Source organism: Microcaecilia unicolor, chromosome 7 (assembly GCF_901765095.1).
Source record: "Microcaecilia unicolor chromosome 7, aMicUni1.1, whole genome shotgun sequence".
Classification (NCBI taxonomy): domain Eukaryota; kingdom Metazoa; phylum Chordata; class Amphibia; order Gymnophiona; family Siphonopidae; genus Microcaecilia; species Microcaecilia unicolor.
In genome coordinates this window covers 105481582-105502224 of record NC_044037.1, presented here as the reverse complement: position 1 = coordinate 105502224, position 20643 = coordinate 105481582, and the positions used below count along the sequence as shown (strand labels likewise).

Here is a 20643-nt window from a genome sequence, read left to right as displayed (position 1 = left end):
GAATGCAATTCCAATGGTAAGGTGTCCATAAAACAGGAGCTGCCACTGAAAAGATGAGATCAGAAGTCAATAAAGATGTGGAGTGTGCATGTCAATGAGACAATGGAGGTGGGGGGCATCCTTGAATCAGATGGAGATATAGAGCGTAAACGAGTGAAGGGATTGGAGAGTATGGAGAGTGTGTGTATGTAAGTGAAGAGAGACTCCAAGAGAAAGCAAGGGGATCAGAGGGGCAGGAAAGTGAGACATTGGAAGGGGCTGTGTGTATGTGTGTAACTGAAGAAATTAGGCAGTGGGAGGGTGGCTGTGAAAAAGTGGATCTACTCTCCCAATTTAGCCATACCATTTTCTCTCTTTTTCTCCTGTTCCTTCTGTCGCCTATTTTTCTGTCTCTCTTCCCTGAGATTCCTTCTCATTTCATTTTTCTCTGATCCCCTTTCATACCCCATTCTCCTCCTCTCTTCCTAGCACCAGTCACTGAACCTGAGAACTTTATTTAGTATTTCCTTCAAATCTTGGCCATTGAAAAGGATGATCCTTTATGATCTAGGGAGTAGTATTGGTTGTCTGTTAAGGTCCTGTAGATTTGGTTACACTGGATTATTTTTGGTTACTTTGTATATGTCTCCTGCAGGTATCTCCAAGTTACACATTATTTTCACATGACATCATCAGCTGTATTCAAGAAAAAGGAAAATCAGAAAGAAGAGCAACAGCAGTCTCGCATCCCCTCCAAGCCAAGACGCAAAAACCTTTACCTAGACCTTTAAAACAAAAAATAAATAAAAGCTGACCCTGTGTTGTGTATACACACACTATTTTTCCCCATTCAAAAGACATTTCTTTTCTATTAACATTAAGAAATCACCTGAGTACATTTTTATTTATTTTTAGTTTTTAAATATTTGTGGAAAAAGCAAGATATTTGAAAATACAAAATAGATTATGCAGAAGGGCATTGTTGCCAGCGATGAGAATATGAACCCCCAGGAGCTGTGGCCGAGTCGCAAGAAGGAGAAATATTACAAGAGTGAGGCAGAGGGCCGGATCAGGACCAAATCAGGTATGAGGCTTGTGAAAAATAGGGTGGGGTGCGGTTTGAGGAGCCACTGAAAGCATGTGCGTTGTGGAGAAAAAAAAAAAGAGAGCTTCCTGTGCATCCAACTGAAACAACCTAGGGGGTCTTTTACAACGTGCTGAAACAGAAGTACTGCCGGGCTACCGCAGCAGGAGTTCCCATCCCCATCACATTCCATTTCCAGCGCTACAAAAATATTTTAATTTTTGTGACACCGGTGTGTACCCAGCGGTAATCGGGTAGTGTGTGCTGTCTGGTTAGCGCGAGAGCCCTTAATGAGTGGCGGTAAGTGCTCTTCCCCCCCCCCCCCCCCCCCGAAATGGACATGTGGCAAGTGCTTCACATGCCACACTGCCATTTCTTTAAAAGAAAGACCTGCCTTTTCCTGGAGCTTCGTGAAAGGACCCCCTACGGTAGAAACTTGTCAAAAGGTACACATACTTTCAAGTAACATTTACAGAGATGGTGGGTTTTTTAACTTTATTTATTGATAACTGATAGAAACAGTACATAAGCAGCAAAATCCAAAAGTACAGATGTTGTACTGAACAACTGCAACACATATGATACTGCAGACCCTGCTCAGGCTTTGGTTTAACCCCTTTGCTTCCCCACTACTGAGGCATTTCTCCAGTCCTGATAGCATTTCTGCCTCTGCTGAGAAAGACTGGTTCTTGCATCTCTTCTATAACTGCTTTCTTACCTTACTCCTTGATTTATCTCCTTCCCAGCCTCGTGTTTAATATTTAAGTACATAAGTATTGCCACACTGGGACAGACCAAAGGTCCATCAAGCCCAGCATCCTGTTTCCAACAGTGGCCAATCCCAGGTCACAAATACCTGGCAAGATCCCAAAAAAGCTCAATACATTTTATGCTGCTTATCAAACATATAAATGGCAAGCGGCGTACTCACTCGCAAATGCGCAGTAGAGACCCTCTCTGTCCCGCCCCCGCGTCAATACGTGATGACGGGGGCGTGACAGAGAGGGAACCTGCGCACCTGCAAGTGAGGGAACAGCCGTCGCCACCGCTCCCCCCTCCCAGGGTTGCCGCTACCGCTCCCCCCACCCACCCGGAGTCGCCGCCGCCACCCATCCTCCACCCAGGCCAGGTACCTGGCTTCACTATTCAAACCGCCGGAACGCAGCACACAGCTCATCTGAGCTGCCGTAACGCCGTTGGCCTTCCTTCCCTGCCTGTGTCCCGCCCTCGCCGACATTACGTCACACGAGAGCGGAACACACGCAGAGAAGAAGGAAGGCCGATGGCAGCTCAGATGAGCTGTGTGCTGCGTTCCGGCGGTTTGAATAGTGAAGCCAGGTACCCGGCCCGGGTGGAGGGGTGGCGGAGGGGACTCCGGGGGGGGGGGAGGGCGGCAACTCCGGGAGGGGGCCTTTCAAACCCCCCCCCCCCCCCCTCCTTTACTAGCCCGTTTTTACGGGCTCAACGGCTAGTCCCAGAAATAAGCAGCGGATTTTCCCCAAGTCAATTTAATAATGGTCTATGGACTTTTTCTTTAGGAAGCTGTCCAGGTCCATTTTTAACTCCACTAAGCTAACCACCTTTATTATTAACATTTGTATAGCACTACCAGACGCACGCAGCGCTGAACACCTGACACAGAGAGACAGTCCCTGCTTGATAGAGCTTACAATCTAAAAATAGACAGACAAGACAATTAAGGGCGAGGAAAGTACTGGGTGAGAAGGAACATGGATAGGGGAATTGAGTAATGGTTAGGAGCCAAAAGCAGTGGTGAAAAGGTGGGTTTTCAGCATGGATTTGAAAACAGGTAGAGATGGAGCTAGGCGTACAGGCTCAGGAAGTCCATTCCAGGCATAAGGTGTGCTGCAAGGGAAAAGGAACGAAGCCTGGAATTAGCAGTGGAGGAGAAGGGGGACGACGAGAGATTTGTCCAGCGAGCGGAGATTACGGGGTGGAATGTAGGGAGAGATGAGAGAGGAGAGGTAATGGGGGGCAGCAGAATGGATGCATTTAAAGGTCAGAGAAGTTTGAACTGTATGCAGAAGCGGACAGGGAGCCGGTGAAGTGACTTGAGGAGTGGGCTAGTGTGGGTAAAACAATTTTGGTGGAAAATAAGTCGTGCCGCAGAATTTTGTACAGACTGGAGAGGAGAGAGATGGCTGAGCGGAAGACCAGTGAGAAGCAAATTGCATTAATCCAAGCGAGAGGTGACAAGGGTTTGGATAAGGGTTCTGGTAGTGTATTCAGAGAGGAAGGGGCGAATTTTGCTAATGTTGTAGACATTCTCTTGCCAGTGAAAATTTTTGTTACAGGAAAATTGGGCACCATTATCTCTAGCTTTTTACTCCCCCCCCCCCCCCCCCCCCTTTCTTTAAATTTTTTGAGTTTTGTGATAAACCTTGCAACCAATCTAGTACAATTCAAGTCATAGCGTTTCCTTTTTTTTTTTTTTTTTTTTAAACAGCGAGGCAAATGATAGCTTTACAACCAAGAATGGGTGGCAGAGCCAGTGGTGGGAGGCGGGGCTGGTGGTTGGGAGGCGGGGCTAGTGCTGGGCAGGCTTCTACGGTCTGTGCCCTGAAAGTGGCAGATACAAATCAAGGTAAGGTATACACAAAAAGTAGCACATATGAGTTTATCTTGTTGGGCAGACTGGATGGACTATGCAAGTCTTTTTCTGCCTTCATCTACTATGTTACTGTGTTATTTTCCAGTAAAATCTTATTCTACTTGGAAGCCTCTCCATCTCTCATAAGGTTCCAAGAATTGTATAAAACTTGGGAGCCAGCACCTTTGTAGCGCTATTAGCTGAGACATCAAATACACATAGTCCAGTTTGATTACGGCTTTTTTCTTGTCAGGAGTGTCTGGTTGCTTCCAAAAGCTGGCCAGTGTCCATCTGCTTGCTGTCACAATATATAAGCAACTGTACACCGCTGTGAGTGAATTCCTTCAAAAATGCGGTAAATAAATCCTAATAAATAAATAAACCAGCTTTTCTCTTTGGATCACAGTCTGGGAGGGAGGGGGGGGGCTATATTTAGCAAACAGTCTTTGCTTTTGGTCAGTTCCCTGTGTAAGATCTCAGTAGTCATTTCAAATACTTGGTCCCAGAAAACTTGCACTTTAGGAGATTGCTACCATATATATGTACTAGCCGTTAAGCCTGTTAAAACGGGCGCGTATTGGAATGTTAAAACGGGCGCTGCTGTAAGTTGAATAACGAAGAGAGGGCCCGGGCCGGGTGAAGGGGGGGGTGGTGGCGACTCCGGGGGGGGGGGGCGGTAGCGGTAGCGACGTCAGCGGTTCCCTCCCTCCACTTCCGCGCAGTTTCCCTCTCTGTCCCGGCCCCCTCCCCTCATCATCATGTCTTGACGCGGGGGCGGGACAGAGAGGGAAGTCTCTACTGCGCATTTGCAAGTGAGTACGGTCACTTGCCTTTTCTATGTTTGATATTTTTTTTTAAAAGGTGGCCCTCTCCCCAGTCCCCTCCAACATCCTGATTTCCCCATCCATACACTTCATAAATCCTGCATGTGTGTGTAGTACCAGAAATATGCGGGCGACAAACAGGAGAAAACAAACCTCCACACTGGTCAAGCCAAAGAACAAAGGCACAGCGAAGGAGACAGAATAGATGATGCCAAGAAACTTCTACTGGACTACAGGAAAGTTCACAGCAAAGGTTTTATTGGTAAAATCTGGACTCGGCACAAGTCGTGTTTCGGCTGCTCAGGCCTGCATCAGGAGGCCCTGTGAGTTGTTTCTAGAATGGTGTAGAAATCTTCTAATCGTGGTTTTGATGTTATTGAGACGACGCTTGTTCCATTGTGACAGCGTACCCTTGGGACAAAAGTTCTCTAACTGTACGTGATTAGAAGATTTCTACACCATTCCAGAAACCATTTTAGCAACAGCTCGCAGGGACTCCTGATGCAGGCCTGAGCAGCCGAAACACGACTCAATAAAACCTTTGCTGTGAACTTTCCTGTAGTCCAGTAGATGTTTTTTGGCATCATTTATTATGTCGCCTTCGCTGTGACTTTGTTGTTTGGCTGCACCAGAAATACAGTATCTTATAGCCATTTTCAACCAGATCAGTTTCAGTCGAAATTCAGAGTTGCATCTAAAAAATTCTTTCCCAGTCTTTCTTTTCATAGTGCTGACCTAGTTCTTGTTTCTACACAGCAACATATTCGATAGAGCCCCCCTGAGTTAACAGTGCAGCATAAAGCCTAGAGATGCTCCCCCCCCCCCCCCCCCCATTTCCTGTCGTAGTGCTTTTTTAAGGAGATACTTCTCCCCTTTTAACCGACCTAGTGCTCATAATTGTAAGAAGTCTTGCACTTGTCTATATTGAAATACCTTCCATTGTGGTAACCCATATTTGTCAAAGTCTACCACTTGATCATCCTCCGCTAATTGTCCCAAAGTGGCCAGCCCTCTTCCTGCCCAAACTTTATATGTCAGATTGTCCTGGCCAGGGGGAAACTTACAAGCATAAGTGATATGTGTGGATTGAAAGTACTGTCTTTTGAAATGAGCTCACCAAATCACCAGGACCAGCCGAATATAAGAATTAGCTCTGTACAACAACCTCCTCATCTCTGTGGGCATTAGCCAGGGAATTACTCCTAAAGCAGTATCCCTACCATGTCACATGTTTTTAAAACCCATCTGCCAGTCAGAGAATGCAAAATTGCAGTGCTCTATAATATATTTGAAAATTAGGAACTGGTGTACTCCCCCCCCCCCCCCCCCCAAACCGGGATTCCAAAGCCAAAATTACACTTCTCTTCATACCTCAGTTGGCTTGCAGCTCTAAATATACGCAGATACTTTTTTTATGTAATTACCAGAAGAATGTTTTAGGCAGCTAGATAGAGAGTGCTGTAAATAAATATAACAATTTGGGAAGGACTATCATTTTGACAGCACTGTTCTTACCAAACCATGAGAACAAGACCTTCCCACTGTTCCAGATCCCCCCATATAGTTTTCAAGAATGGGGGATAGTTGAGCAGTTGCTCAGGTTATGCTGTAATCTGAAGTCCCAGATATCTTAAAGAAGTCTTGGCCCACTGAAATGGGTAACTCCCCTTTTAATTGATCTAGTTCATGGTTCCCCAATGTAATGTTAAAAACTTCTGATTTCCCCATATTTGTTTTAAAGTCCGGTACTTGGCCAAACTGTTCCAAGGCTTGTTTCCCTAGAGGGGAGGGATCGTATCAGATCCGTGATTGTAAAAAGGACATTGTCCACAAATTACAAGATCATATAAATTTCCTGTACTAAAACAACACGTCCAGTGCCTTAATGGTCCCTGACATGTGTGAAATGTTCCATGGACAAAGAAAATAAGAGAGGGGAAGGAACACACCCCTGGTGGGTCCCTTGATAAAGCTCAAATGCTTTTTAGTATATGTCCCATTAATGTGGAGACAGGTAACTGCTTTCAGTATAAGGATTGAATCCAAGCCACAAAATGACTTTTGACCCCTACCTTCTCCAAGTTTTAAACATATACTTTCTGCCTTCTTTTCAAGTCCCCCCAGTAATGGTGAATTTGCAGGTAATGTAGAAGATGTATTAGGAATTCGTCACTTTTGTTTAACACACTCAAATGTGGGGAATATATCCTACAAGAGTGCTAATAAATCTCTCACTGTTTGATACCCTTGTTGCATCTGTAATTGAAATCATGAGCCCACTGGAAACTCAGGTTATCCCTGATAGCCAAGAAAGAGGGCACTCGGGGGGGGGGAGAGAGAGAGAGAGAGTTGCCAGTGTGTATGCCACAATCCCCATGCCCAGTGAAAGGAATGTAAGAACCCATGTGTTCTATCCATCCCACTTTTGTTGGGTAAATGCAGTAGGGTCATACAATCCAGGGTCCTGAAATCACTTGGTTAAGTTTCCAGGAGAGTATCAAAACTTCCCCCATCAAATTCCCTATATCTTCCCTTCCCTGTCAAGTGTCAACTTTTTATAACTAAGCCTAGGGTTCTTTCATTTATGCAAAAATGTCTACAACGTATCTTTTGTAAAATTTCTCCTCTCTCTGAAACACCCAAAAAGGTACCATCTGTAATGGATCCAATATTTGGGCACCATCACCATCTTATAGGTCACATCTACCCTTAAGAGATAGCGGTATGTCATTCCATTTTGTTGCATAGTTTTTAAATACTTTCTGACTTCTCTCTTATGTTAAGCTGATACATGGTTTGTAAGTCTGGTGCTAATCTAATACCCAGATATTTCAGACTCCCCCTGGCCATACGTGTAGGGAATTCCATTCATAACTTATATTCCGCTATCTCCACAGGATTCATTGCGGATTACAAGAAAAGCACCTCAATCATATGGAATTACAAAACAGTCCCCTTAAAAGTAATACAATCTAAAAATTAAACTAAATCAATCTCTGAAAATAGAAAAAAAAAAGCCTTCAGCTGTTTTCTAAATAAAAAGTAAGATAAAATGGATCTAATTTAGTGAGGAATACCATTCCAAATTTTTACTGCTAAATATTGAAAAGAGTTGCTCAAATAACTCTTAACCTTAATACCTTGGGGATTTGGAAACACTATTTAAATGAGCAGGTCAAAAAGCCCTTCCTGTAGACAACAAAATCGGATACTTGGGTAGACAAACTGAATTATGTCCCATACAGGCTATTTTAAACTTTGTGTGAGAAAACTGGAAGGCAACATAATTTTTTTTAAATAGAGGAATAGCTTTCAAATTTATTAACTCTAAAAGTCAATCTAGCAGCTGTATTTTGATGAAGCTGCAATCTCCATAATAGCTTCATGGCAGGTCCCACATATAAAGAATTACAGTAGTCAAGATAGCCAAGAACAGCCTGGGCTATACTTCTGAAGCATTCAGTGCTGAAACTGGATCGAATCACTCTAAGCTGATGCAGATGAAAATTAACCCCCCCCCCCCCCCCCCCCACCAAACACTCAGACTTGTCATAATTGATTTGTACACCCCAAAAAACTTCCAATTAAAGACCGAAAAACTTCCAATTCTAGGAGATCTTAATTATTACTAATTCAAATTCTGGGTTTCCCACAAAGAGCAGTATATCATCTGCGATCAGATGGATGTGCTGCTATGGCTGCCCATGCAAGTCCTGTCCCGTTCCCTGCCCCCCCCCCTCCCCGAAGATCTGAGTGTGTGCAGATTTTCTGTATCAGCAATCCTAAGGTTAAAATAAATGGGGGGAGGGGGCAGCGGACAACCCTGTCTTTTAAGGGGTAAACATCAGTCAACGTGTTGTTAACTATTTGTTGTGCTTCCGCCATGGCATATAATAGTCTAATCCAAGTGGGAAAGGTGGCCCCCATCCAGGAATTTGATTAATAGCCATATCATGGAAACCCAAATCTAAGTGATTTACAAAAAAAAAAAAGATAGAAATAAATAAGAGAGGACAGAACAAAAACACTTCATGCGTAACCTGACCACTAATAAAAACAGGATAATTATTATTTTTTAATTATATATAAGCCCCCATCCCATATCTTTCCAACATCCAGTGTATAAATCTGTCGGATCCTAGTGCTTTAGCCATTTTTAGATATTTTATGGCTGCTCTAATTTCACCCACTGTGATTGGGGTATTAGGGTTCATCCTCTCTGCATCTGTCAACAGTGGTAGATTGAGCCCCTGAAAGAACTGATCCCTCACTTCTTCATCCCCAGGAGCCCTGGAATATAGCTTTGTATAATAGTCCAAAAAAGCTTGGGCTATATGCAGAGGTTCCTCAACTCTCTGCCCACTCACCGTCATTGAGTTACTATTGGTTTATGTTTTATAAAGTGAGTTTCTTGCAGTATTGACTCTCTGTTGTCATAAATAATTAAGTATCTTGGTTCGTTTCACTGGAGAGTGGATACCATTCACGTTTAAGGAAATGATTTTTATTTCACCCATGCTCCTGTATGCATGTTGACCATCTGTACCAACCCTCCAAGAAGACCACGGGTTCAGGACCCCAATCACACCCCCACCCCTCATTTTGTGTACTCGTCATGTTAGGGTAGCGGTAGATAAGTCTCCTTGAGTGATTTGCCACCATACTCTCTCCCCTGTGCCCTGCCAGAGCCAACCACCCCCTTCACATATTCGTGCCATAAGTTTCCACTTCATACCAAAATACCATTGTTACCCCTTCCTCCCCCATCATGGAAACACTCCCCATTCCCCATCTATGTATCCCACGTACCACTCCTCCCTCCTCCCATTTCAGAGAAACCAAAAGCCATAAGTTCCAAGAACTGCAAAAACAGTAAAAGCCCCCCACAATCTGGGGAACTCCAGTAGCCCAGGAAGCATATTTCCTACAATGTTATATAATAAGTGCACAGATATGAAGTACTTAGGTGCATTGTATTCTAGCTGTGTGAACCATAATGCAGTTATCTGATCCAAACCGCATCTGTTCCTAAACAATTACATAGCCAAACATAGTCACCCATTGCCAGAATCTACCACCCACAGGTCAGCAAATTGTAATAAAAACTCATCCTGAGCATTAGTAAAGCACGTGTTGGACCCTCATTAATTCCCCTTGTTCATAAGGGCAATCAAGTCTCCCAATGAGTCTATCTAAATTGTGGCTGTTCCCAGGTGATCACTTATCCGACCAGGGTCACCTTTTGCCCGAGTCTCCCTTCTGCAGGGCAGCAAACTGATTAGAGACTCATCCCAAGCACTAGAAAGGCATCTGTTGGACCAGCTTTAATTGTCCTTGTTCCCCTGAGCATTCATCTCTCCCAAGAAATTTACAAAATGCTTTACAGTTTGCACCGATTCACACATCTTCACCATGCCATTGTAGAAAACTTTAATCTTTGCTGGGTTATGTATCACAAAGAGGATGCCACAGTTAACTAGTTGTGAGCAGTATGACACCACTGCATGGTGCTGTGCCACCACTTCAACTGAGAAGTTGTATCTTAGAGCCATGACTCTCCACTTGATGCATAGCTCTGTAGACCCAGAGAATGGCAGCTTATCTGTGTAGTTAAGAAAACTGGCTGTCGCCACAGGGTCTCCCAGTCAATGTTTGCATTCCACCTGGAATTTGGTTCTGTTGTCCGATAAACCCAGGCTGCTTGTAAACTTTATTTCACAGATTGCCACCAAATCCTTGTCTGCAATATGTTCCAGCAGACACTAGCCTGAGGTTGTTTCTGCGGTTACAATTTTCTTGGCCATCCAGCCTTTCTTCACATAATGCTAAACTTGTAGCTCCTGGAGGCAGCTCACTCCCATTTTTGTGGTGGTATTTGATGTTCAGCCTCAGTAAGTTTATTGCACTGGGCCTCCAAAGCTTCTTTCATTTTGTGCAGAGTAGATTGAAGTTGCGACATCTTATCTTCTAATATTGCCTTGAAGCATTGGGTGAGATGGCAAGTTACCTCCTGACATTATCAGCACTGGCTGTTGTTTATCTGCTGCCATTTTGGACTCTGTGGCCCACGGCTTATCAGCTGGCCCCTTCTCCGACTTACTGGTCATAACCACCGTTCAGTCTTAAATTTTTATCCTGCAGGTGCAGTATAAGCTCACCAATAGGGTTCACCAATTTGCATTAAAATACTGCAGCTTGGAGCACTATATATCCAGATTTAACAGGAAAAGAGCTGGGAGCTCCTGCAGGCTAGGTCACACTCGCATGCCTGTGGTCATGTGATTCTCTTCCCTTTTTTAATGTATAGTTTATTCTTTTATCCCCCCCCCCCCCCCCCTTTTCCCCCCACACCCTCCTATATTTCTGCTGTCGTATTTCTTCTCCTGGACCATGTCTGACTAGCACTGATTTCACTTCAGGCACTGCCAGGTGCTGAATTTTATGTTCACAGGTCACCTGATTTCTGGGATTTTTTTCATCCCTGTTGTACCCTTTTAAAATCTGCAAGTTAATACCAAAAAATAAACAGCATTTAGGAAGAAGTTCCAACCAGCTGTTATCGTTTTGTTTATATTTTTTAATTTCTGCTTTTTCTAAAGCACAGAGGACTTCTGTTCACTGAATAATTGCCAATTGTTATCTGATTGGGTCTGGGGGTAATTATTTTTGTCATGTGGATGATTACTTAACCCAACGTTCTTTCTCCTTCCCAGGGTCCTGGGACACTAATGGGTGCGGTCCTGACCCGGAGATTGAAACAGTGTCCAGTCGGAACGAGGAAAGCACCCCGTTGAGCCCATCAAACAGCATGAATATCCGTAACCTGCAGATTTCAGAGCGGGAGACCATAGCCCCTCGCCAGACACAGAGACCTCCTGCCCACCATTACAGTTACCACAGGCACCAATCACACTATACTGACCGCTCAGGGCCCTTCCAGCCAGGCTTCAGGAGGAACTTTAGGGACTTTGAGAGAAAGTACAGGAGGGACTGGGTTCCTCGGCAAAATAATGCAGTCAATGGCTATCGGCCTCAGCATTCCGGTGGCATCAGCTTTGAGAGCCGAGGTTATACACGAATGCAGAAGACCAAGGAGTTGCTAGGAACTTTTGAGGAGCAGAAGGGTGATTCCCCTGAGCCCCACACTGTACCTACTGGCAGTGTGAAAACTGGGGTGAATTCTGCTTCCACACATCGTTCACCAGGAGTTGCAGATCCGCCTCAGCCGCGTGACAAGGTGGAGGGGAAGCCAACTTCCAGCACGGCAGGGAGAGAGGAGACTTGGTCTCCCTTCAAACAGCCACCAGTCTTTCCAGTAGACAACAGTAGTGCTCGCACCCTACCGAAGATCAGCTATGCTAGCAAGGTGAAAGAAAATCTAGAGAAGAGAACCCCAGAGCCTGCTGTAACCTCAGCAGCTAAGACCACCATGGTGCCTGCCTCAGCAGTGAAGACCACTAACAGCTTGCCCAACTGTGTGCTATCCACCAGCCAAAATGATTCGTATCGAACTGGCGCAACTGCAGCCACTTCTGCCGCTTTTCTCCCTACTTCAGGTGCTCCCTCATCTCCTGCAACCCCAGAGCCAGTGCCACTTCGTTTGGAATCCTCACCCAGCAGTGAGAATGGACAGAGTGCCCCTGGCTCTCCACCCTGTGCATATTCCCAGAATAAAGAGCACCTGGGTGCCATTTTTCAGAATGAGTGGGGGCTTTCCTTCATCAATGACCCAAATGCTGGGCAAGCAGTGTCTGCAGGAGAGACCCCGCCCCTCGTCCCCACTAACGTGCTGGAGGTAGCAGCAGAGACGGAGCCCCAAGCATGCCAGGAGTCTGCGAGTGTGAAGGACTGGGAGGCAGTGGTGTGGTATCACATGCAAGGTAAGTTACTGCTAAGGAGGATCTTGTGGCTTTGAACCATGCCCTGTTCCAGCAGGGACTACAGTGCACTGGCAGATTTGTGCATGGGTCTTAATAACAGAACAGCAAGAAAAACTGCTGAAACATTTTCATTGTTACAATGCTTAATGTTTAATTAATTTATTTTTTCTCTTTTTTTAGAATGGGATCAGCTGTGGAATTTGCATAAATTAGGTAAAGTTAACCTATATAGTTCTGGTCATCATGGAAGATTATAATGTGAAATGTAGACCTCCCTTTTTAATTTACTCTCCTCGAGGCCTGCCAGACCAGTCCAGACAAGTGGGTTATGTCCCTCTGCCAGCAAATAAAGTCAGAGAAAAAAAATCTTAAGTGATGACTTCATTCCCCATATAGGGGGCTGGTGCTATCTATAGCTCCTCAGTATTTCATATCACAGCTAATACAACTGAAGGTAATATTTTGGGTTCCTAGTGCATCGCCAAAGCCAAACCTGATGTTAAAAAACATTTTATGGTTACTAACCTAGGAATGAGAATTTAGTGTTTCATCATCATTTTTTTGTCTAGGTGTTGCTTAGCTACTGCTCTTACCAGTACAAGAGCACTGACCAGGCCTTATTCCATGTATATCACATGTGCCACCGGCTCAATCTGGAGAACACCTCCAGTTGCACTTTTGGCAGGGTGCTAAATCTACACTGATTGCTCCCTCTCACCTAGTGCTACTTGCACTGGCTGAATACTGAACTGTTGTGACCTACTGGCAGTGAGTCACCTTACTTTTTTTTTTGTAACCAAATATACTGGAAGCAGGTGGAAGGAGAGTGGATTGCATCTGCCCACCTGGCACCTGCTCCCTTTTTGGTCCACAGGCATTGAAACAACTGGAGGAAGGGGGGAGTGACTGAGTCTAAATCTGGCACAGCTCTGTAGAAGAGTGGAAGGAAGTGTGGGAAGAGGCTGTGCTATCAGTATCTCATGTTGTCAGACTCACTGGGGGTAAAAAGACACTGAGCACCACTCACTAGTGGACCCATTTGGTGTGTTAATTCAGACCCCAACAGAGTCTGTTCCTAAGAGGAAAGAGAAATCAGCTGCAAAGGCTTGATCTGTACTCCACAGGAATCTACAGCCTTTCTAGAAGTGACGTACTCATAGTTGGCTGTACCTGGCCACATGTCTGCAACATCTGGAGTCAGAGAAATACTGAGGAGCTAAAGGCAGCACCAGCCCTGTACAGAGGACATGAAGTCAGCTCTGAGCTCCCCCCCCCCCCCAACTCCAACTCCATCTGCTGGTAGAGGGGCATAACCCACTTGCTTGGACTAGTCTGCCAGGGATGATGAGGCATGCTTAAGGAGGAAAAAAAAGCACAGTTACCTTCTGGAAATTTTATGTATGTGTGTTGTTTGAACCTCTTGTCCTCAGTCAGAAAGTGCAAAAATGCACAGGTACCTTTAACGTGCATACATTATGCTAACTTGAAGGGGGTCTATCTCAGTAGGCGGTTTTCAACAGGGATGCACTGTAAAAGTACCCAGGTTTAAAAGTACCCAGGTGAGCTATTCAAAATTACCTCCAGACTTTTAAGCTAATTTATATATGATCTTGTATGTTCTTATGTACCGCTGTCTGTTTGGAGGCCTTATGTACCCGTTATATAGTACTGCCTATAGAGAGCCCTATGAGATTTAGCAGAAAACATGTATGAAGCATTTGTATGCGACGTTGACTGTGAAATACTTGTATACAAACCGTAATGTGCAACCAGAATATATACTATAAAGGGATAACACACAGTGCTACCTCTAGGAAGTTAGTCAACATTGCTTATAGAAACACCATAACCATTGGTATAGGGTTGCCTGAGTGTCTAAGGGTGCCATACTAGGGGTAGTGATTGTAGACGGAAGGGATCCCAATGCAGAGATAGTACTGGCTGGGGATAGAATCTCCTAAACTTAGGGTGAGAGATATTGGCTGTTGGGTCTCGCTGGCTGTAGGTGTGATAGTCCTTGAGATAGGTGAGAAGGAATCTTTAAAGGACTTCTGGCTGCGGTTGGGGAGGGTCATTTTGAAATAATACTGTTTTGAAGAGAGCCCTGCTGGGGAGGATGCATAGTGAAAGAAGGGTTTCATGATGAAATGGGAGTTTTCATTACGTAGTTTCCCAGTATTCCAAAACCTGTGGGATAGTTGTGTCCATCAGCCAGCAGGTGGAGATAGAGAACTGAAAACTGAGCAAAGATACATCTCTCTTGGCATCCAGTCCAGCTCCTCGGTATTAACTCCAGAGGTGATGGACACCTTTTCAGCCTCTGGTTCTGAGTTCTTTGCTCTTGATCCAGTTGGCCAGCTGGTCACCAATTGAGCTTTGTGGGTGGCTTGAGTCTGCAGAGTCATATCTGGAGGTCTTCAGATCCCTGTCTCTGGTGCCCCAGGAATTTACTTCTTTTCTCCCTTCATCTTTCCCGTTTCCTGTGGAACTCTCCTTTTCCAGCACAGCAACCTCTAAAAAAAAAAAAAGGAAAGAGGTTTGCTAGAGAGAGTGTGGGCCAGAGTATTAGTCCTGAGCCTTTCTCATCTGTGGTAAGACGTGTGAGGATTGTGAGGTTGGGGGGGGGGGGGGGGGCGGAGCAGCTGGCAGAGGTAAGTCTGACTAAAGTTTGACTAGGAACCCATTGGAGGGCTGCAAGTTCTGCTTGGTGCAGAGGAGGGATCTGACTCACCGCTTGGGACACGTTATGCTGCATTGGTGACAGTCTTGGTGAATGGCGAAGGCAAAGGCAGTTAAGCATTGTTCCTGCTGGCTGGCATTGGGGTGTTGCAGTGTGTGCGAGCCGGGAATCCCATGGGACATAGAGGAAATGGTCGGTGGCAACACATCTTTGGATTTAGTGCAGCATTCAAATATGCTGGGGTCTTTGGGGTCTCTGGCAGGACCGGTGTGCAGATTGATGCAGGAGATCATAGGAACAGGCGCCATTTCATCAGGGCCAGCTGGCAGTGAGGAGCATTCTTTGGCTGATCACACACGAATCACAGCTGCCATTTTACAGCCTCAGGGCTGGACAAATCAGTGGGTTCTGGATATTCTTACAGGTTACAAGTTGAAGTTCATCTGCACAGTCACTCCTCTCTTCTTGCAGTCTCCTTGTTGAAAGGTAACCAGCGGTCGAGGTTCAGACCACTGTAGGTTGCTTACTTGCTCTGTGCCATTGTTCCAGTTCCCCATGCTGAACATGGACAAAGCAAATACTCCATCTGCTTCATTATCCCAAGAAAAGCACCTTTCGTCCAGCCTTAAGTCTCAAAGGTCAAAACCGGTGCCTCCGAGTGTCCTGCTTTCTCGTGGAAACACTAAGAGCAGTCATAGCCTCGGTTCTCACTGCCCTTGATCTCATGGAGGCGTGCTTGCTTATAATCATATCACTGTTGCATCAGAGGTTTCTACGTTTTGTGATGCTGGGCCATCACTTTCAGTTCAGAGTTTTGCCCTTTGGTTTCGCCTTGGTACCAAGAATGTTCACCAAGATTATGGTGGTGGTGGCTGCATCCTTCGGCATATGGGAATCTGGCCAGGGCTGCAGTAGGTCATCGATCCCAACTGAGTTCAGTTCCTTCTGACAGCTGAAGAACTTGGGCACTTTTTTGCATTCCTTTTTGTCACCATCAAGTCCAGAAGCAAAGAATGCCATCAGTCCACTATCAGCTAAAAACCCTGGATAGTTCTCATTCTCTTGGGTCCAAGGAGTGCTTGCTGAGAAAGTCTGTCTCCACAATCAAGGACCCAGCAATGTGAGTTGCTGACAACCACAGATCTTTTCTGCCCAACTCATTTATGCTGCTTAACCTAGAAATAAGCAGTGGAAGGACATAAGGTTATTCTGTATCGGCCATTGCTACCTTGCTTCAGGCTCAAAACATTGCATATGTGAGGGTGTAGAGGGCGTTTGAGAGCTGATGTTCTGAGCACGGACTTTCTTCCTTCTCTGCTCATATCCTAGCATTTCTCCAGGCAGGCCTTCAGAAAGGATTCTCTAAAAATTCAGATTGTGGCTTTGGCCCGTTTCAGGGGCCAGAGTAGAACTTTTTTTTAAAATTTATAACTTTAAATATTACAAAAGATAACATTCTAGCAAATTGCAAAGGAATAAAGAAATACAATTCAGAACTCAAATATTTTTACACATCAAGCAAACTAGCTCACATTATGAAGGACAAATCTGGAACTTAAGGGAAAAAAATAAGGTACACCTGCAGGCCATCATTTAAACCCTATCCAAAACCTGTTATCACATTATATAAAGAAAATTACTATCCAACTTTAGTTGAAAGTAAACCCTCTAAGGGCCTCTTTTACCAAGCCGTGCTAGCAGTTCCTGGGCGGTATTATTCTCCAAATCCTCCATCTGTAGATGAATCGTCAAACAATCCATAGTCACAGCCAATTGGGAATTAGCAGCTTGAGAGCCAATCCCTTTCCAACTGTGAGATCTTTAAGTCCTGATCCACAGATTTCTTAGCAGACTGTTCAATAAATTAATTAAATTTAGCAAGATTAGAATGGACAAAAACTTACAAGACAAACACTAGTTCAAGAATATCCTTTTGGATACCTCTTGCTGTCCAACTAATACTGATGTGTTCTGTACAGAATCATAAGACAAAGATATAGTTGTTGGTAAGAGTACTTGAGATGATCCAATTCTGTGATTTGAGACAGAAGGCAAAGGACATGGAGAAGCTATCACGCTCTTTTCCTTTGGAGTGTTAGGATTCTCAATTTCTAGTTCAAATTGTGGGGGCGGGGTATGGACCCTGATGAAAGGAAAACATCCAGAGAGATGTTTGCGCACAGGAGCTTCCACAGGCCACCTCAGTGTGGATTGAAAATAAATATCAATAGTCCCTTAACCACAACTGAGACCACTTCCTTCTTTTGTCCTCCTTTTCACTTCCCCATTGGAGTGGAGCTGCATTCCATGCTCCTCAGTTTCTCCAGAAGGACAGGACCTGCCTCATGGCTAAAATGAACTTTTATAGATGGAACAGTGGGGCTTCAACAGGAGTCCCAACAAATCAAGACGCCCACTGCAAGCTGGAACAAAGAGCTCACTGAGAGAGGAACCTTAATTTAGTCCTTTGCGCTCTTCAGACGCTTCATTTTGAGCCACTCCGGAAGGCCTCGTTGAAAGATCTTATGCTAAAGACAGCACTCTTGGTGGCTGTTGCTTCGGCACATAGGGTTTCGGAGCTTCAGGCTCTCTCTTGTTGGGTTCCCTTTCTTCGCTTTTTAGGGGCAGTAGTCTCCCTGCACACAGTTCCTTCCTTCCAAAAGTGGTATTGACATTTCATCTCAACCAATCTGTGGAGCATATGTCCTTTCACAGAGAGGACAAATAGGCTCAGTATTCTTTAAAGTTTCTCGATGTGCGTAGAATCCTCATTAGATATCTGGAAATCACAAATGTGTTTTGCAAATCAGACAGACTGTTTATGGTAAACAGAGGCTTAGCCTCATGGCTTCCAAACCCACAATTGCTAGATAGCTGAAGGAGAGTATCGCGTCTACTTATTTGCTTGTAGGCTCATTCTACGAGGCGTACAGCAACATCCTGGGTGGAGACTCCTTACTGTCTCTGGCACATATTTGAAAGGTGGCAACGTGGTTGATGCTGCATACCTTTGCCAAGCACTACAGGGTAGACCTCAGTTTTGGGGCTTTGACCCCAGGATCCCACCCACTCTAGGGATTGCTTTTGAACATCCCACAGGTTCTGGAATAGTGGGAAGCTACATAATGGAAGGAGAAATTAGGTCTTACCTGATAATTTTCTTTTCATTAGTCCTTTCCACTATTTGAGAGGCCTATCCAAGGTTCCTGAGATGTTTAGTCAGTGCGAATTAAGGAGTCAAATAATGACTGTCGCCTTCCTGCATATTTCTTGTTCTCTACAAGTTGTCCAGAGATGAGAGGTTTACACGTTTGCTCGTCTGGTTAGTGTTAGGTTAGTGAGTTGTTTAAGGTTGTCATGTTTGTTGTGAGTTTCTCCTTACTGCTTTTCTACGTAAATGCTGAGCAGCTGGACTGGATGCCAAGAGAGATGTGTCTCAGCTCAGTTTTAAGTTCTCTATCTCCACCTACTGGTTGATGGACACAACTATCCCACAAGCGCCTGACTAGTGGGAAGGACTAATGGAAAGAAAATTATGGGGTAAGACCTAATTTATCCATTGTTGCTAGACATTTCTGCTCTCTTTCCACTTTATTCTCTCTCTCAATTGTTTTTTGTTCTCCCACAGATCCAGCAAGAGTCACAATGTATTCTGAGCCCACCGATGGAAAGGGTTAAACCAGACCTCTGTTGCCATCTGCGGATCCCCTTGCTTTCCCTTCCTCTCCTGCCTTCTTCAATATTTTTTAAAAATGTAAACTTGAAACATAGAAGGGGTGGGTGGGAAAAATCTAGCCTTCACGTGTACATGTTTTAAATGCATAGCTGCCCCCACCTTTGGGGAAAGGGTTGGCAGCGGCACAAGTGAAAAACCCCTGTCCTCTCACCCTGTGCTCCTAAGTGAATGCACCTTTAAATTTTTAGGGTTTTTGTTTGTTTTCTTTTGTTAGCAAAGATTTTAAAAACAAAAGAAAATAATTTTTTTTAAAAGAAAATGACCTTAATTTCATGTGTGAGAATGTCTTTTTGAATCAGAAGGAAGAAAAAGAAAATGTACATGTTAAATACTCAATTGGTGATCAAATAGAAAGGAAAAATATATTTAAATTCATCTCTGAAATCTGTGTGTGTTTAATTTTCTTCCACATATAATAAAAATATTCTTAGAGTATTTTGGGGTGTGGGGTGAAGAGTGCAGGGCACAGTTGTGGTTTTATGGCTTGCTGAAACATGGGTTTAAAGTCTGCATAGTTGCCTAGCTGTGTTTCACAGCAATATAGTTTGTTGTTTTGCCGCCTGGATTGCATTCTCTCCCTGTGCTCAGAGTGTGGGTAGAGGATGGAGCACTTGGTCACGTGCAGCCTAAGGTGTTAGCTCTGCAGTACACCGGTGTCCTCTCTTGCATTTAATGCCCACTGCCATGACTACTTTTTCCAGGCCTGAAAGCGCAATGAACCTTCGTTCCTCAGTTGGAATTATTTCTTGATAGTAAATATAACAAAGCTTGTACAGATTGACTAACACAATGGCCTCCTTTTGGCTGAGGGGTAGAGCTTCTTCTGATTTTTGAACCAGAAAGTTTCTAGTATTAATTCAAATGGTGATGTTTCCTGACCATGGCAAAGTACCAAACAGGTGTTTGAAGTCTTGAAACTCTTACATTTTCTGTATGTTATGATTTCAGTAAGCAAAATCATTCATTAGGTTTGAACAATTTTTATTAGAAGTTTTCAAAGTATTACAACAACAAACAATTGAACATTAACAAAACAGCTGACATAAATATTAATTTGCATTTACATATTTACGTAAGGCACTTATACCCTGCAGGATCTCAAGAGTTCCCTGTGGTTTACAATAAGATCACAAACAAGTCTTTCCCTGTGAGCTACAAATATATGAAAATAACCCAAAGATAAAGGTTAAAAATCCTACGTAATGTTTGGACAGCTACAAATATATACCGTTACTTATTAAATAATTGATAAAAATGTGTTTTAAGAGCTTTCTTGAACCTTTTAGACTGACCTATTATTCAGCGAATATTCAATGGTAAAGAATTCCACCACTTTACAGGCTGAAAAGAAAATAACTCATCAAAAACAGATTTGTAAATAACACCTTTAGGATTGGGATATAGCAGTAAAAGAACATTCTCCGACAAGCAGGCTGTAATATTCTCACAAGTGGGTAGACGATCTGCTTCGCCCAGGAACCAGCATAATAGCTGAAAAAAGTAGTACAGCCTTGAGCGCACGCCACGCTCCTCCACGCATGCACGGAACACCTTCCCGCTCACAGTGTCCCCGCACCTTTACTTTTCCGTGAGAGGAAGCGGCTGCATTGTGTCGCTGCTCCTTACATGCTCAGGAAGAGCCTTTGTCTGCGTTTTTCGCTTGTTTTTTTTGCCTTACAAATTTTTTTAAAAAAGTTTTTCAATCCTTCCTCTATTCATTTTAGTTATCTTTCCCTGCTTTTAAGTTTCCTTTATTTTTGTCACGGGTCAGCTTTAGGCCTACTCGGATGGGTCTCCCATTTTTGTGCCCCCTTTTTTGTTGACACCATTACAACTTTTGATTTTGCCG

General features: G+C 44.2%; 1 protein-coding gene across 4 annotated transcripts in view; it reads left to right on the top strand.

The window, feature by feature from the left end:
- LOC115474203 (nuclear fragile X mental retardation-interacting protein 2-like) overlaps window positions 1-19178 on the top strand; it is a 36335-nt gene extending 17157 nt beyond the window's left edge. For 3 of the 4 annotated variants that reach the window (XM_030209565.1, XM_030209567.1, XM_030209566.1), the window contains exons 2-5: window positions 635-1063; window positions 11212-12378; window positions 12559-12591; window positions 18687-19178. In XM_030209565.1, the coding sequence (XP_030065425.1) occupies window positions 946-1063; window positions 11212-12378; window positions 12559-12591; window positions 18687-18736 (1368 nt within the window). In that variant the 5' untranslated portion in view covers window positions 635-945 and the 3' untranslated portion in view covers window positions 18737-19178. The remainder of the gene's footprint in view (window positions 1-634; window positions 1064-11211; window positions 12379-12558; window positions 12592-18686) is intronic. The other variant, XM_030209568.1, reaches the window with a different exon arrangement.
- Window positions 19179-20643: the final 1465 nt, after the last annotated feature.